The following is an 18,977-nucleotide window of genomic DNA, read 5'->3' on the forward strand; positions in this document are numbered from 1 at the left end:
CCAGAAAGGGCAAAAAGTCTATAGATTCTGGCCTCAAATACCACAAACAACACAAAGATCAGGTGGACATTTTAAGCAGAATATAGTGCATGTCCTCAGAGAAATAAAGAAAAATGGTATTTCATTGTTGAAATAAGAAATGAATCCATGTAAAAGAACAATAAACAAAGAACTTTTAAAATATAAAAGCATATATATAATTCAAATATTTTAAGGTAATGGAAAATTATTTGTTAACTCAGAAACTGTAAAAGGTTTAGATAAAGAATAGAAAATAAAACAGAAAGATAAACTAAAATGTAGAGGGTTAAGTTCGGAGAGCCAACATCTAGCTAATAAGAGTTAGAAAAAGTGAAAATAAAGAAGAAATTATTGAGAGAGAATAAGTTTCAGAACTGAAGAACATGCATTATCAGAATGAAAGAGGCCATTCATTTATCAGAATAGTAAATGCAAAAGAGATCCATGTTAATCACATTGTCATGAGTTCGAGAACACACAGAGAGAAAATTTTTAGCACTCTGGAGGGTTGAGGAGATCACAAAGAACAAAGCCAAAGGATGTCGGCCAGAAGTAAACCTGCCCTTGCCCCTGCTCCCCCCACTCTAAAATATAGGGGCCACCATTGTAGCACCACAGGTTAAGGTGCCACTTGTGACACAGTCATCCCATATGAGCACCAGTTCCCAACAGCTCGACTTCTGATCAAGCTCCCTGCTAACCCACCTGGGAAAGCAGTGGAAGATGGATCAAATGGTTGGGCCCTTGCCACCCATATGGGAGGCCTGAATGAAGTTTTAGGCTCCTGGCTTCGACCTGGCCCAGCACTGGCCATTGTGGACATTTGGGGAATGAGCCAGCAGATGGCAGATCTCTCTCTCTCTCTCTCTCTCTCTCTCTCTCTCCTTCTCTCTCTGTAACTCTGCCTTTCAAATAAATAAATAATAAATATTTTTAAAAATTGTAAAATATATGAGAACAGTGTCTGTGAAATTCTGAAGAAATTTCTATGCCTAGTCAAATTGGATCTGAGAAGAGACATTCAAGGTGCAAAGGAATTGAAAGGATGACACTCAATAAGACGCTTTAAAAACAGCCTTTGGAGGAGAGACATGCCTGGGAAAACTACTATTGCTGGGAGAGCTAGTAGATTTTTACCCCATGAAAAGTATTCCAAGGGACTTCATACCCCATGCCCAGCAATGGACAGATCAACCAGACAGAAAATTAGCAAGGAAACAACAGAGTTAATCAACACCGTAGACCAAATGGACCTAACAGAAATGTACAGAACTTTCCATCCTATGGTTGCAGAATACACATTCTTTTCACCAGTGCATGGAACTTTCTCTAGGATTGACCACATACTAGGTAATAAAGCATGTCTCAGCAAACTCAAAAAATTGAAATCATACCATGCATCTTCTTGGACCACAATGGAATGAAGCTATAAGTCAGCAACTCAGGAATCTCTAGAACATATGCAAACACATGGAGACTTAACAACATGTTTTTGACAAAATCAAAAGAGAAATAAAAAAATTCCTGGAAACAAATGGAAACAACAACACAACATATCAAAGCGTATGGGATAGAGCAAAAGCAGTGTTAAGAGGGAAGTTTATAGCAATTGGTGCCTACATCAAGAAATTGGAAAGGCACCAAACAAATGAGCTAAAATGTATCTCACAGATCTAGAAAAACAACAGCAAACCAAACCCAAAACTATTCAAAGAAATAATTAAAATTAGAGAGGAAATAAATAATATTGAAACAAAAAATATGAAAGATCAGAAAAGGAAGAGCTCCTTTTTTGCAAAACTAAACAAAATTGACATACCATTGGCCCAACTAACCAAAAAAAGGAGAGAGAAGACCCAGATTTATAAAATTAGAGATGAAAAAGGAAATGTAACTACAGACACCACAGAAATAAAAAGAATCATCAGCAATTACTACAAAAAGCTATATGCCAACAAACCGGGACACCTGGAAGAAATTGATAGATTTACGAAGTTGTTTTTCACATTACATATCTCATTTCTTTCTCTTGCATAGCCTGCCCTATATGCCTAGGTCCCATGAAGCTAGGGGGTCCTATTTTACCTAGCTGAGTTTCCAGCCTAGTAAATAGAAGGCATTGAATAGAATGCTGTTTAACATGGTCATTCATAAATAAAATTAGATATATAAGATTTTCTCCGAGGTTGTAGCTATGGGGCACTGTTGAATATGGCATGGATCTCTAGTGCAGGAGACTGCACAAATGAAGGCATCATTAGCCAAGATCAAGAATGTAGAAAGCAGAAAAAGTTATGGCTGGATAAGTAAGAGGGACAAGATAAAAAGTACACACTTGGAGCAGACTAACTAGGAAGCCCCCATGGTATCTGCAGATAGTTATGTCCAGTAGATGGTTAAAAATGTGGATCTGGAAAAAAATCTCTTAATTGTAGATTTAGATTTACGTATCCTTGATATAAAGATAGCAAATGAAGTCATAAATACAAATGAGGTTTTGTAGGAAAAAGTACACATAGGAATCAGAATACTCCTAGGGAATCAAAATTGGTGGAAAAGAGAAGTTTATTATACTATTCCTACCAAAATTCACTTTATGTAGAGTAACATAATCCAGTATTTTAAGGGAAATAAACCATGACTTTCCAAATTCAGCTAGTTTTCAAGAACATTTATGGGTTTACATGTGTATATTTTAGAGAAGTTCTAATAGCAAGTGCCTAAATGCTTAAGAAATTCTTTAATAGTTTTTCATTGTAAATGGAAATAAAATTATAAGTTTTATGTCAGCTATATGAAGAAATATACCAGTACTGATATTTATTTACTAATTATATGCCCTATTTCCACAGTCAGTATGATAGACCAAAACATTTCACTGAAGTATAAAGAACAGAAATAGTAATATTAAGGAAGTGAACATTAACAATGGGCATGGTATTTCATTAGGTGCATAACACCTACATTCATTCAGGTTAAGCAATGTGTTTTACCTTCATCACTAGACTTTTTTGTTTTCAGATCATTTCATGTTTTCTCACACATGTTCCTTTTAAAATTTAATTTCACATTAATGTAAAAGAATTACCACTCAGTGATTCAGGAATCACCATATGGATGACTTTTCTAATTACCTTCATTTGAGTATCGTATAATTCATATACTTGAAATATCAAAATGGATGGGTAATTTTTACACTCAGTTTAAATTGAATTATAATAACCTGAAGCTTTTATTCCAACATGTAGGAATTAAGATTTCAATTACATAGGACTTTCAAAGCACACTATGCAGATACAATTACGTATGCTGTATGATTGAACATAATGTTCATCAAAAGTAGCTATGAAGAAATCCATTATGTGGAGTGACATTAGAAAGGGATTGTTTTCCGTTCTGTTCATGCAACCATGTTGGCACACCTGTTTCTAATTTTGAACCCATCAATGGTTACCTTTCAGCTTCAGTGTTGAAACAGCACTGTTAGCCACAGTTTTTTTACTTGCCCAAAAATAGGTGTCTCAAGATGAAAGATTTCCACCATGGCTAGTTTGGTTTGAAAACTTTAATTGCATTTTTAAAATTCCTTCTCCAAGTTGAGCCTAATTTTCTTAAGCCACTAATGAGAATTCCCAGAATCATACTTAGAAAATTTAAGTTAACTGATTTCTGCGATAAATAAATTTAATTCAAGACAGCACTTTTAGTGTACTTGGCACCAGTTTTGTTGACTTATGCTCATATAGCGGTGTGTGACAATAAACCTAACCATAGTTTTAACATAAATTATAGCCTCATTTTGTAATCTGGGAAAGCTTATTTTTAAGAACATGAAAAGAAAGTTTGTTTTCTTAATTTATCCTTTAAAGTGACATGTGTTGTTTTTATTTGATTTGAATGAAAATGTTACAATCAAAGCAGCATTAGTATTGATGAGCTTATTTTAGCATTGACAAGTAATACATAGATACTAATATGTTTATGCAAAATAAAATAAATATTTAGCCTTATTACAAAAGTAGAATCTTAAATGAATTTTATTTCTTTAAAATAGCCCCTTTATGTATTTAAGAGTTATAAAATCATGAACTCCTTGCCCTGCCCAGTGTCAAGTCAAACTCTAGATGGACACTGCGCAGGTGTTAGCCTTGATCTTCGGCCATCGCCATGTTAGGATTTTTACATCATACATAATGGTTAGCTGCTGTGAAAAAAAAAAAAAAAAAGGAAAAAATGCTACAGACCTCATCATGCTTTTCGAAGTTTAATAATAGGGATTGGCATTAACCACTGTGGCACAGTGGGCTAGGCTGTCACATCACATGTTGGAGTAGTGATTCAAGTCTCAGCTTCTCTGCTTCCAATCCAGCTCCCTGCTAATATGTCTGGAAAGGCAGCTGAAGATGATCCAAATACCTGGGTCCCTGCTGGTTGCAGCAGCAAATTCTGGCCTTTGTGGCTCTTTGGGGAGTGACCGAGATGTTGAAAGATCTGTTTTTCCATTTCTCTCTTTCATTCTGCCTTTCAAGTAAATCTTTTTTTTTTTTTTTTAAAGTTTAACACAGAGAGATTTGTTCTGAATTTTTATTATAGGTATAATATTTTATAGTCACTAGACTCTAAATATCATCCTTTGGGAGACATTTCTAATTGTTAAATTTACAATAGTGTTGTCACTCTTTCCAGTTTTTCTTCCATCTTTAGTAGGATATTGAATTCAAGGTCTTGTAATTGTTAGCAACCTGAAAACTAAAGAATATTTTATATACAACTGAAGTTTTTGTTCTTTCTTAGAATATCATTTATTCCCTATTTGTTTTCTTGCTTTTCTCATAAAGGTAATTGTATACAGAAGATATAAGCTAATTTCCAATAAATAGGCCCTGCTTTTCTCCATGAGGATGAATGGAAGAGATTAGACTTAGATTTAGGAAGAACAGTATTTTCTATTAATTGGGAATTTACCTTAATTTAGTAGTAGTATAATTCTTTTACACATTTTTTTAAAATTTATTCATTTCAAATTATCTATTTTTAATGCTTTATTTATTTGAAACGTAGAGCTACAGAAAAAGTGAGGAAGAAACCAAAAGAAAGATCTTCTGTCTGCTGGTTCACTTTCCGAATGACTGCAACAGCCAGGACTGGGCCTGGCAAGAGCCAGGAACTCCATCCTGGTGTCTCACATGGTGGAAGGGGCCCAAGCACTTGGGCCATCTTCCGCAAAGCTGGATTGGAAGTAGAGCAGCCAGGACTTGAACTGGCACTCCAGTAGGGGATGCTAGTAATGCAGGTAGTGGCTTCACCTACTGTGTCACAACACTAGCACCTTTCCTTCACATTGATGGAACTATATCTAAGCCAACTTTATGTACGTAACAGTTTTGAATTCCATACAAATGGAAAAAAAAGTGCTAACAACCTTTAAGTTAAAATGTACATTATTATTCAACTATATGTGTGTACATACACATTTATATGCACACATAAAAATTTTGGAAATAAGATTAAACATTATATGACAAACCAAAGTAATGGGATACAACACATACAGTAATTATGAAAAACCTTCTATATAATGATGAATTTCAGTGGCCCAGAATGTGACATTTAAGCTTTCTTTCGGAATATGATATGACTAGAATATACTGTGTTTAAAGAAAAGTGACAGAAAATACAGCTGGCAAGACTGTCCTCAAATCTAAAGAGCTTTGCTTGCCAGGAGCTTTGGGTTTTGTTCTCCAGGAAGAATGAAATCTCTAAAGGGTTTTTTTTTTTTTTTTGGTTTTGTTTTGTTTTGTTTTGTTTTGTTTTGACAGGCAGGGTGGACAGTGAGAGAGAGAGACAGAGAGAAAGGTCTTCCTTTGCCGTTGGTTCACCTTCCAATGGCCGCCGCGGCTGGCACACTGTGGCCGGCGCACCGTGCTGATCCGATGGCAGGAGCCAGGTGCTTCTCCTGGTCTCCCATGGGGTGCAGGCCCAAGCACTTGGGCCATCCTCCACTGCACTCCCTGGCCACAGCAGAGAGCTGGCCTGGAAGAGGGGCAACCGGGACAGAATCCGGCGCCCCGACTGGGACTAGAACCCGGTGTGCCGGCACCGCAAGGCGGAGGATTAGCCTAGTGAGCGCAGCGCCGGCCTAAAGTTTTTAAAGAGAAGTTGACATGGTAAATACAGAAAGATAAACTTGAGGAGATGTGGGCAAGAATGTGAAGATGGTTCAGAGGTTGTTGTAATAGCCCAAATGAGCGATGATGACGCTCTGAATTGATGCATCAATAATGAATATTGCTCAGTTGGACGCCAGTGAGATGTGACTGGACATGGGTGTTATTTGAGGAAAAGTGTAGGAGAAAAGGAAAAAAATTCTTTATATGATGCATTAATGGGAGCAAGAAACATTGATAGAATAAGTGTTGTCTTGTTTTTTAGTTAAAAATTTTACAAGGAGTATCTGGAGGAAAGAACATCAAATTTGATATCCAAATGTTAAATGTGAGATAACCGAATAGCAGGAAATTCAGACATGGATCTCAGAGGGATGGCTAAAACTGGGAGTAAAATTTGGCAGTGACCACTGTGAAGATCATAAGTGAAAGCAAGCCTATTGTAGAGTTGCTAGGTAGAGCAATGCAACTATTTTACCAAAAGAAAATTTGTATTAAAGTGGGTTAATAGAGATAATTTAAGAAAGTTTTATTTATTATTTATTTTATTTACTGAAAGTCCGAGATATTGGGGTTGGGGGAGAGATCTCCCATCTGCTGGTTCACTCCACAAAAGTCAGCAACCACCAGCCTGCACCAGATCGACGCAGGAAGCTGCAGCTCAATCTGTGTCTCTCACATGGGTGGCAGGGACCAGCTAACCTGCTGATTCCCAGGGTGTGCTTTGGCTGGAAGCTGAAATGGAAAATGGCACTGGGACTTGAACCTACTTGCTCTGATATGGGATAATAAGCAGGAACTTAACCACTTTTCTGAATCCCCACTTAAAGACGTTTTTCTTTTAAGTCAGTAGAGCACATTAGTCAAGAAAAGGATGATTTCAGTACTGTTTTGAGTTATTATAACTGTACATTCTTGAAAAAATTAAAGGAACTGTCAAGAAAAAGAAATTTATTATGATTATATAATTAGTAAAAAATCCTTTCTTCTTCCTAAAATGCATAAAACTTACATATGTTGATATAGTATTGCTTTGTAAAAAGTGAAGGATTTTTCTGAAGTGAAAAATGATACACACATTATTAAATCAGTGATCAAATGATTTGTATACACAATTATATTTTGAGCCTCAAATCAGCAATTCTTTAAAAATTTAATTTTGGTCCTAGTAACAAACTTCAAATTGAATGTTATAAAAAGACATTTCAATGCATATTTTTGATCAATGGTAAATTTTGATCAAATGATAAGTGACAAAATGTTAATTTTTTTATTTTTAAAGATTTATTTACAGCTGGCGCCGCAGTTCACTAGGCTAATCCTCCAACTGTGGCACCAGCAATTGGGGCGGGTTCTAGTTCCCGTTGCTCCTCTTCCAGTCCAGCTCTCTGCTGTGGTCCGGGAAGGATGGCCCAAGTCCTTGGGCGCCTGCACCCTCGTGGGAGACCAGGAGGAAGTACCTGGCTCCTGGCTTTGGATCTGCGCAACGTGCCTGCCATAGTGGCCATTTCGGGGGTGAACCAATGGAAGGAAGACCTTTCTCTTTCTCTCTCTCCCCCTCTCTCACTGTCTAACTCTGCCTGTCCAAAAAAAAAAAAAAAAAAAAAATTATTTACTTGAAAAACAGAGAGAGGGAGAGACAGAGACAGAGATCTTTTGATTGTTTGTTTGTTTTCAGTGACAAGGCTTTATTGGGGACAGGGCAACCATCAGAATGGAAGGGACAGAGAGAGCGCCCAGTTGCTCGGACTGGGGGAGAGCGAGGTTACACAAACTTTGTGTCCATCAAGAAGAAAGCACAAATGACTTTGTACTGCCCTGGATTACCTCTCACCTGTCACTCCCCCTCTTCGTGGAGGAGCAACACAGGACCCTGCGCTGTTCTTTCGTCTGCTCGGCCCTCCCCGGGTTTGCTGCTGGTTCTTCCCGGGTTGGCTACTATCCCTTCCACCTCCGTGGAAGGGCAGTTCCCCCTGGCCACATTCCCCACTTCCGCAGGGGAGCGGCACACCGCCGGCCGGCTTTCTCGGGGGCTGCACAGGCGTTCCTTCAGCTAGATGTTCCCCCCTAGATGTTCCTGGTGCATGCCGTCTCTCTCCTCCTTTATAGTCCTCCTCCGCCAATCCCAACTCGGCTGCCCACACGCCGAGTACGCTGCTCTCCTCCAATCAGTAGCAAGTCCTACAGTTTATTGGTTGAACTGGAGGCAGCTGTGCGGAAGCTGTTTACTTCTCTCCCAGCGCCATACTGTGGGAGAGCAGATGCATAGAATAAGTCTTAATTCCAGTAACTCAGTCTAGTCCGGTTTGCTCCCCACATCACCAGTCAAGAACTTGGGGTTATTGCTACAGCACTTATTTTCTAATATTCTTTAAGCTAATGGTTCCCAAACCTTAATTATTTTCAAATAAATAATGATAAATGTATCACCGATACTATTTTTGATTGACAAATCATAATTGTATACATTTATGGAATATAACATGATGTTTGCTATACAAAAGTAGTTCATCAAGCTCTCAGAAAAATGGAATAAAAGATACATTTATTTTGATGAAAAACATTGAAATCCATGCATTTTTCATAATATGCATTTTCCAGAACTTTATGAAGACCCCCCCTCATAAATTTACAATATGAATCACTAAATCAAACTAGTTAACATGTCAATTACCTCACTCACCTATAACTTTTATGAGACATTTGCAATTTACTCCCTTAGTTATTTTGAAATGTATAATACATTATTATTGACTGTAATCTACCTGCTATGTTACAGATTTCAAAAGCTATTCATCTGCTCAAAATTCTTCATCATCCTCTTCCTACCCTCAGTCTATGGTAATCATCCTTCCATCCTCTATTTCTATTTTATTACATTCCACCTGTGAAATCAAACTTTTGTTGTTTACAGTGTGAGTGTGCACATGTGTGTGTGCATCAATTTTCCCCTAAATAAACGTTTTAAAATAATGACCTGTTCCTCCAAGAGTTTCACAAAACTCTGGTAATAGCTATTCTACCATAATTTTGGTTTCTCAAATCAAAAACAAGTTTAATGTGGTTTTTCAGTTATTTCAAAGCTTGTCATTAGGTTTAGTAAACACATGATTTTCCTTATTAGTCTTTTCTTGTAGGTTACTTAGTGAGTCTGGGAGCATCTTTGCACAGAACAAAGTTCTGTACTGGTGTCAATCATGTCCATGGACAACAGGTAGAGGATATGATGTGCAAATTCTCCTAACTGGTGAAAGAAATTAGTTCCTAAATGTTGTTATCGCTGTGTTTGTGTGTGTGTGTGTGTGTGTGTGTGTGAATGTCTTGATGTCATCAAAAATCACTTATCATCTCAAGGAATAGGCACATTCACTCTAAGTACAGCAGGTTTTTTCTTAGCTGGAAAGCATTTTAAATGGGAGTTCTGGCTCTGCCCCATCTCTTATGAATTTCTCTAGAAACTCTTAGTAATGTACTCAGTTCTGGAACACTGACTCTCAAATGGAGGAAGGGAAACTCTTAGAAGTTAGAGATATTTTCCAGTAGCTTATACATGAAATAAATTGTACTCCTTCACTACATCTATACTAACAGAGCAAAGGAGAAATTTAAAGCAATAACTTTGAATGCTCTGTCATAGACTACAAAGAGTATGTCAGGACAGGAGAAATCCAATCACAGTCTTGTAGACAATTCAGGGAAATTGAGACATGCATTATCCATGTGCTTACTATTTTGCAGTGATAAGATTATTTGGGAGATCTATTCAAGGTTCTTTACCTTAAAAATGTAGATTACTGGTTCCTGCTCTGACCATATCACATGTTGTAAAACTATCATTCAATATTGATGCAGAAATGCCTTGCAAAGTCTAAACTGCAGCAAAAATATAAAATAAATGAAATTTAAATAAATAAATAAAATCAGATATAAGGTTTGTATATTACTGAATCTAGAAATGAATTTTATTGGAATTATCTGATCATCTTTCTAGAAGCAGTTAAGAGTTAATGAAAGTACAATATATATTGAATAGGTGGCCAGTTGGGAAGTTTGTGCTCCATATTAGAGTGCCTGAATCTTTCTTGGCTCCAGCTCCTGACTCCAGCTGCTTACTGGTGCAGACACTGAGGGGCAGTGCTGATGGTTCAAATAGTCTGGTTCCTGGCACCCACATCAGGGAACTGGATTGAATTCCCAGCTTCTGGCTTTGGGCTAATCCAGCCCTCTCTGTTGTGGGCATTTGAGGAGTAAAATGGTGGGAGCTTACTCCCTCTCTCTCCCTCTCTCCCTCTCTTGATGCCATTGAAATTCTAAAAATTAAGCATAACAAATTAAGTTTAATTTTAAAAAATCCTATCTCTCCAATATATTCAAGCAAAAGATTCATTAGGTATCTGCTATGAGTTAACCATTCAGACTGTGTGACCCTGGTACCAGACCAGGTTGATCAAGTCAAGTTTGTCTCTGTCCAGTTTCTATGGATAGAATACATAGGAGCATAACCCAGTCTCCTCAATTGGAGGCAAAATCTGCTCTCCAAACCATCCCAATCTTGCCCCTCATGTATAGGTAAATGCCAACACTCTTAGAAATCCACTTATTTGATTCATTTATGAATATAGGGATTCTCCAAAAATTTCATGGGAAGTGCATATTATGTAAAACCTATGTATGGATTTCAAAGAATTTTACATCAAAATAAACATCTTTTATTCTGTTTTTCCAAAAACATTTTGAAGAACCTCACACTTGTTGATCAGTCTAATTACAGAAGTAGAAATAAATGTTTCGGGGCTGTTGCCGTGGGGCACTGGGTTGATCCTCCGCCTGCAGCACCGGCATCCCATATGGACACCAGTTCTAGTCTCAGTTGCTCCTCTTCCAGTCCAGCTCTCTGCTATGGCCTGGGATAGCAGTAGAGGATGGCCCAAGTGCTTGGGCCCCTGCATCTGCGTGGGAGATGAGGAGGAAGCACCTGGCTCCTGGCTTCGGATCAGTGCAGCTCTGGCTGTTGCCGCCATTTGGGGAGTGAACCAATGGAAGGAAGACCTTTCACTCTGTCTCTCTCTCTCTCACTGTTTGTAACTCTGTCAAATAAATAAATAAAATCTTTTAAAAAAGAATAAATGTTTCTTTAACCCAGTGTGTATTTTTAATTGAACAAATCTGAATCAAAACAATTGTGTATTTTCTAGTGCACTATTTGTCATCAATCTTTGATCATGTCTTATTTTATTAAATTTCAAACAATGAAATATCTAATGAAAACTTTTATAGAATATATTTTTATTTTAATAAATAAAATTTATTTCATTGCCTAAATGTGAAGCCTGGTAACATATGAATATTATGCTCTTTTGAAAACAATCTTCACTGCTACCCAGGAGGCATCTATCAGCTTTGAATACTTCGGGAACTCATGATTAGTAAAAGTCGCTTACAGAAGCAAAATATGACTGGGGATATTTATTTTTATATCACTAAAAACTGTCCTGCTTTGGAACTGATAATAATACTCATTGAAGATAACAACTTGGGTAGATTTTATATTAAATCTTTGCCCAAAGACACTACAGGCCAGATTTTATTAGAAGTTTTATTTGTTGTATTTCTCAACAAATGGTGGACTGCCAAAAACATTAATAATGCAAATCTGTGTTTGAATACAAATAAATCCCTACAAAGAGTGTTTTGATTATTAATGGAATTAATTATCTGCCTACTCTGTGTGGTTACTATGGTTTAGAATAACATTTAATAAAGAAAGATCGAGGCAACTTTTTAAAAATCACATTTAATAATACAAATTAAGTCTACCATACAAAAATTAAAGTGAAAAGTAATCATTGCAATGATGCCTTGTCGCTTCTCCCTTTTAATTCATCAAAAAGAAATTCATCTGTAAGGGCATTTTATTGCTATTTTCCAAACAACAAATAGACTGGTATGTTTCCGAGAGTCATTATTTTTCCAAACTAGAAGTTCAAATTTTTGCATATTACCCAAGATATTTTCAATACCCCAATGGTGGAACTGTTTGAAGCCAGCCCTTTCTCAAGGACTCCCAAATTGCTTTGAAGTGTAGAACATTCTGCTTTCTTTCAGAATTTCAATGGCTAACAAGTCTTTATAGGAAAACTACTTTGCAACATAGTGGTTTTCATAATGTTTTATATGGGTGATTTTCCAAGTGTAAGATAGAGCCAGGCAGAGCTACTAGTCTGGTTAGAGAGGAAGAAAGAAGAGTAAAAGCCTAACTGGATGTCCTCACTGAGAATCTCAGGAAGACTGAATCTTTCCCCAGAAGTGTTACAATACCTTGACGACTGGTTTGAACTTGGCTACTTTATATGAAATAGAAGTTGTGTGAATGAAAAATACCAAGCCATGTAACATTACAGGTACATCTATCCATCTTTTGGCAAACTGTACTCATGGAATATCCTTACACTGAATGAATAAATGACATGTCTATCTAGTACAGAGAAATATAGAACACACACACACACATTTAGTAGTTCTTATTCAATAGGGATCAGGGGTGTTTTATATTTCAGGTTTTTTTGAATTTTGGAATATTTGCATAGATTTTACCACTTGGGCGTCCTTATTCCTAAAAACTAAAATCTGAAATGCTCCAAATTCTAAAACTTTTGGAACAACATGTGAGCACTAAAAAAATTACAGATTTCAGAGCTTTTTGCATAGAAATTTCTGTCCCTAGGCAGGAAGATTGGCACTCCAAGATGGGAAACACTTTTGTTCAACTTTGTGAAAGATTGATGAATTCTGTTTGAAGTACAGTAATCTGTACAGTAATCTGTACAGTAATCCATTCACCCAGTCATCATAACATAGCACTTATAAGATAGTTTACTAGAGACTCTAATAGTTGCTGTATTTCCATACCATAGTTATTGATCACTGTAGTTAATGTGGTTGTCCATCTCACATCTGCTTATTATGGTAAATACTTCAAGCAACAACAAATTTCTGGAAATACCATATTAAATGTCTTAGACTACTTCGGCTCCCTTAATATATGTAATATAAAAGTTAATAATAAGTACAAAAGCAGACATATATATTGTTTGCCTACATATCAAATGCAAACATGCTTTCAAAAAATCCTTATTAACAGAGGTAAATTTGGTGAAGGCCTAATATCCTTTTTTGTAGAGAACCACAATCTATAACACACCTGCTTTCAGTGCTGTCTTCTAGCAAAGAAAGAGTAACTTTAGGATTAAAAATAGCAATAAAGCTGGAATTTGCTGACTTCTCAACCTAAATAGTACAGCCAGCAGTACCAGCAGAATTTGGTTCTATGTAGTGGCCACTGTCAGGCAGTTTCTCCTAAGAGAAATGTTGGCGATAGTGTTTGCTCTCATGGATGTCTAAGGGTTATATGGGAAGAGTTTAAATTACAATCAGATATTCCAGTTTTAGGTCAATTCATGTTAGTATGATGTATATCTCAAAATTATCATTTGTGGTTGTTTTGTAAAGACACATTGCTGTGAAAATGAATTTCCATCAAAGTTCAATATTTTTAGGTTATACCCTGTTTTCCTTTTAACTTCCCTCTTTTCCCGATTCACTTTGATTTAATTTGAGAATTTTTGTGTGTGTGTGTTTTTTTTTGTTTGTTTGTTTGTTTTTTTTTTTTTTTTGTAATCTTGCTGCAAAGGAAAAGGTGAAAGCCTGTAGCTGGCGTGTTTATGGTCTGAGTTGAATGGATCAGTTACAGTTGAAGAAAGGAGAGCACAGTCATGACTGTGGTGCCGATGGTCCCAGCGAAGCTTTCACGGTGTGAAAGCTGAGACTGCTTCTCGGTATGATAGTACTACTCCTCCCATACAGCAAAATAGTGGATGTTTCTTCTTTACGAGTTGGAGTCACAACAGATGTTACTTCTTCAACTAACCATATACTCTAAATTTAAAAACTTGCAAAATCCTTCTGATTGTGAAAAATAAAACACTCCTAAGAATTCACTAGAAAATTGTTTATAATTTTTTCTTGTTAAAAACAAAGAAATTACAAAATTTAAAGAATGTATAGGCATGTGAGGTTGTATATAACTAATATAACTATTTTAGGCTTTATAAACTAACAGCTGAAGGAAAATTCACTTTGTCTTTTACCACTGAAATATATATGATTCATTGTAAATTAAGATTTTTTTTTTATTTTCTCACAACTTGACATGGTTGGGTGGTTTGAAGCAAATGTTGAGGATACCAGTTCAGCTTAAAAACAAGACCAAAACCAAAAAGCTGAAAGCCCTGGGTGTTTATTAACGCCTTTGCCAGGCTGTTGTAATGCCTGTGATAGGCCTACCTGGGAGAAGGAACTCAATAAGTTTTCCTAATTTTTAACTATAAAATCAAAAGAGAATGAGAGAGATGGAGTGGAGGAAGGAAGAAAAAGAGAAAGGAAAGGAAAGGAGGAAGGAAAGGGGGAGAGGAGAGGAGGGAACCAAAAGAAGAAGAACAAGGTGCAAAAACCCACGCTTGGCTAAATGTCTCTGCATTCTGTTTAATGTTCCTTCATGTAACCTTTAAGTCATTGCTAATTTCTTCTTTAAAAAATTCAACATATAATTCCTTTTCCCAACAGTACCGTGTTGTCAACCACATGTAACTTAATTGTGCAGTAGTACCTTAGACCTGTTCTCTACCCACTATGACTAAAACACTACATTCACAGAATGATCCTCCACTTGCCTGGCCCCAGGCCCTGCAAACCATCATTCTAGTTTCTATTTCTGTGAGTTTAACTACTTAGAATACCTCATATCAATACTTCTTTTCTGTGTGTGACTGGCTTATCTCATTTAGCACAATGTCCATAAGTTAACAACTGTTTTGTAGTAGATGACAGGATTTCCTTTTATTTGAAGGCTAAATAATATCCACCATATGAATATTTCATATTTTCTTTATTCACTCTTCTGGCAATGGGTATTTCAGCAGCTTTTCCTCCTGGCTATTGTAAGTAACTTGCTTCATGTAATTTTAAATTCCATGCAAAATTGTAAACTGTTCTGCCCACACTGAGAGTTTCCTTTCTTTATTTTTCTTTTAGTCAAGTTGTTGAACAAGTGCATATGTACTTACTTAATGCTTTAATATTTTTTCTTACGTAATGCAGCCATGCAGATGACACTGAGATCGTCCTGTTGAAGGAGAAGTTGCACAGTGACTTGACAAGTAATGGGACACTATCTGTCTTTGCAGGATGAGTCTGCTGCAGCCGACAAACAGTGTAAACCTGAAGCAGCCCAGGCCACTTACTCGACATCAGCTGCTCCAGGCTCACAGGAGGTGTTGTACATCAATGGCAACGGGACCTACAGTTACCATAGTTACAGAGGGCTAGGAGGGGGACTGCTTAATCTAAATGATGCTTCCAGTAGTGGTGAGTCTTTCTGTAGATTGTATTTTTGTGTACATTTGGGGTGATGAATTCTCTAAACATGAAAGAATGGATAGGCTGTAATATGTAATAGTTCCAATCTGTTAGAATCAAGACTATTTAGCACATGTTTGTCTCGCTACATCTAGGTCCCTGTTTCTTGTTCCTGGAAGTACTGGAATTGTTATATAGTTGAATAACTGATGTTTTATACTAAAAAGAAATCTTCAACTAGAAGAATAGCACTTTTTCCCCAAAGAGTGATATATTTGCCCCAAAGCTATAATGTACTATTTGTCAAGAATAGTGAAACATTTTCTCAATGTTCAAAGAGGTTTCTGAGTTGAAAATTTTGAGTCGTCAGGGATTTCTCTGACTTGATGAATCATACAGTCATAACCAAAAACATAAAATTAAACATCACAAAGAGGCAGCTCATGGTTCTCAAGCCAATACTTTGTCAATGAGAATGGCACTTTCTATCTGCAATGAGTGGCGGAGTGGAGCTGCTTGTACTAGTTCATGCTTGGTAAGCTTTTAGGAATTTCCTAGGCTTGTATAAGCAGAATGAATTGTAAATGAGTCAGATTCAAATGTTTAATATAAAATCAAATCTGTCTTTGGAAAAAAATGCATGTGTGAATTTCTTAAAACAAGGTTTATAGGAAAAAATGTTCTAACTATACTTAAAGCCAAGGGAAAATAAATTTTATTATATACCCCAAAACACAGAATCTTTTTTTAAATTTTAGAGGCAGAGAGAATGTGTGTGTGTGTGTGAGAGAGAGAGAGAGAGAGTGCCAAAAGCAGAGAGAAACAGAGAAAGAACTCCCATATTGTTTATTCCTCTAATGCCCACAATGGCTGGATCTGGGCCAGACTACAGCCAGAAGCTGGGAACTCTATCCATGTCTCCCAAGAAGGTGTTTACCTTGAACTTGATTACCTGAACCATCACTGCTGCCCCCAAGGTCTAGATTGGCAGGAAGCTGGAGTCAGGTGGCACTCACAATGGCACTCACACTGGCTAGGCTAAAAACTTGTTCCCCAAAAGAGAGCATTTACCTACTCTGAAAAACACCCAGTGAAATAAAAAGATAAATGCTGAACTGGAAAATGCTTGGCTATCTATAGTACAAAAGGTTAATAAGCCAAACATGGAGGATTCTAAAAATAAAGAAGAAACACCACCGAAAAAAATTAAAAAGATAGAAATATCAATGCACAATTCTCAGAAAGGGCCTTGCAAATGTTCCTTAAATATATACAAAGCTGCTCAACCTTATTCATTCTTAATAGAAGAAATGTGGCATCTACCCAACAGAGTAGCAAAACTCCAAATATAACAATAATTTTTGACTAAGACAAGATTCTGGGAAAGCAAGTACTTTCATGAATTGTTTGCAGAAATGAAAAAAGGTGAAGTGGAATTGGACAAAATCTGGTAAAATGAAAAATAAGCAGCTACAATTTGACTCAGCAATCTTTCTAAAGATTGAGGAATCTGCCTCAAAGGCAAGTGGAAAATAGACCAAATGATATACACACAATGGTATTCTTACAGTGTTACTTACAAATGTGTAAAAATGGATACCAAGAAAAATATCCATCAGTGAATGACTGACTGATGAAGATACAATGCTTCAGAGAAGAGTATAACCTGCAGCTATAACAAGTAGTGGATTGGGGTGGGATGGGGCAGGATGGGGGCACCAGCTAGCACAGCAGTTAGGACACCTCTTGGGAAATCCATATCCCATATCAGGGTGCCTGGGTTTGAGTCCTGGTTCTGCTTCCAGTTCTAGCTTCTGTCATGTGTACCCTGAGAGGTGGCAGGTGATGGCTAAGTAGGTGGGTACCTGCCACTCCCCTGGGAGACCCAGATAGAGTTCTGGACTCTTTGGCATTTGGGAAGTGAATTAGCATATGTAAAATCTGTCTGTCTCTGTCTGTCCCTCTCTGCTTTTCAAAAAAATTAAAAGTAATGGGAAAAATCTTTGTATACTTTTATGCTATGATCTCATGGTGGTCAAAAGTACTTATAGAATGCTACCATTCAAGAAAGAAGGATTTATATTAATGGAGATATAAACCATAATTTTTAGAAAGTAATAGCATTAGAGGTGGAAGTAGAGAAAAACAGTGTAAGGAACAGGGAAAGAAGGTAGAATTCTCTGAAAATACTTGGCTTTAATACATTGCTTTTTAAATTTAAATTCGGGACAATGTATAATTTACATAATTGTGAAACTTTTAAATAATTCCTAAACAGGAAAAGAAAACGATAAAATAAAATTCAGCTGTTTAATGAGTTGTTGGCATAGCTCCATAGTGATGAACTTTTCCAGGTGATTCAAAAATCATAATGTGACTTAATGAGCATTGAAGTCAGTGATAAAACCAAATGTTATTTTCAGTGATTATATTAGTATTTTGCGACTGCTGTCTGTGTTGTGGTTTGAAGGAAATTTACAATTATGTGGGTGTCAGAGAGAACTTGAATTTCCATAGGGAACAAAGTAGATACAGATGCAAAATTAATAAATTCAAGCAAAAACTCCATAGTCTTGTATATATATAAGGATATGTATCTTTTTCCACTGAAAAATGCCTGGGAACAAACACTAATTTGAATTTGAAATTTGAACTAGGCTTGTGGACTATTATATTTTGGGAGCAATTATGTTATCAGTGTGAAATAAGAGCACACTCTTGGAAATCCCTTCCCTTTACACCACCATAAACCTCTTTTGAGTGCTTCAGCCACAGTTCTGAGTTGCTGGGGTTCTTTGGGCTGCTTTAGAATGAAAGGTTGTCTAAGGACAAGATCACTAAGTTTTAGTCTACATCCGTTTTCTCGCAGCTCTAAAGCATTTGCCTCAGATGGAAGATTTAGGTATATGCTCAGCTTTACAAAGGCCAGTGATCCTTCTCAGCTGTTTTTTTAAGGTTTTTTTGTTTGTTTGTTTGTTTGTTTGTAACTTGGACAGCAAATGATCAGGAAAGACCAAGAAGACCAAGTTCAAGACCAGAAAAAGGAGAATATAAATATGAGATGGTTAGCCTATAAATCTTGTAGGCATGGGGAACACCTGGCCTTCGGGCCGCATGAGAACTGTGAAATCATTTGGTCTGACCCTGCCAGGGCAACGGCATATAGGACTCAAAATTCAGTAAATCTATATCAGGCTAATTTTAGGGTCGATAATTTTGTATGGCCTGTGAATTATGTTATAAATATCCAATGGCCCTTGGCAGAAAGAAGGTTCTCTAACCCTGGCCTCTAAGAACTTAACCACTAGATAATAAAATCAGCACAAAAGGTATGTATTCACTAAATATTTTATGAACAAACTTTGCTTTCTAGAT

The 18,977-nt window shown here is 36.7% G+C and overlaps 1 protein-coding gene across 11 annotated transcripts in view; it reads left to right on the forward strand.

The window, feature by feature from the left end:
- Window positions 1-18,977, forward strand: part of NOL4 (nucleolar protein 4) — a 373,533-nt gene that overhangs the window by 328,203 nt on the left and 26,353 nt on the right. For all 11 annotated transcript variants that reach the window (XM_051851303.3, XM_002713494.6, XM_008261193.5 and 8 more), the window contains one exon: window positions 15,431-15,611. In XM_051851303.3, the coding sequence (XP_051707263.1) occupies window positions 15,431-15,611 (181 nt within the window). The remainder of the gene's footprint in view (window positions 1-15,430; window positions 15,612-18,977) is intronic.

The sequence above is a fragment of the Oryctolagus cuniculus genome, chromosome 10 (genome assembly GCF_051225735.1).
Source record: "Oryctolagus cuniculus isolate XC-2025 breed Fujian yellow rabbit chromosome 10, ASM5122573v1, whole genome shotgun sequence".
Classification (NCBI taxonomy): Eukaryota; Metazoa; Chordata; class Mammalia; order Lagomorpha; family Leporidae; genus Oryctolagus; species Oryctolagus cuniculus.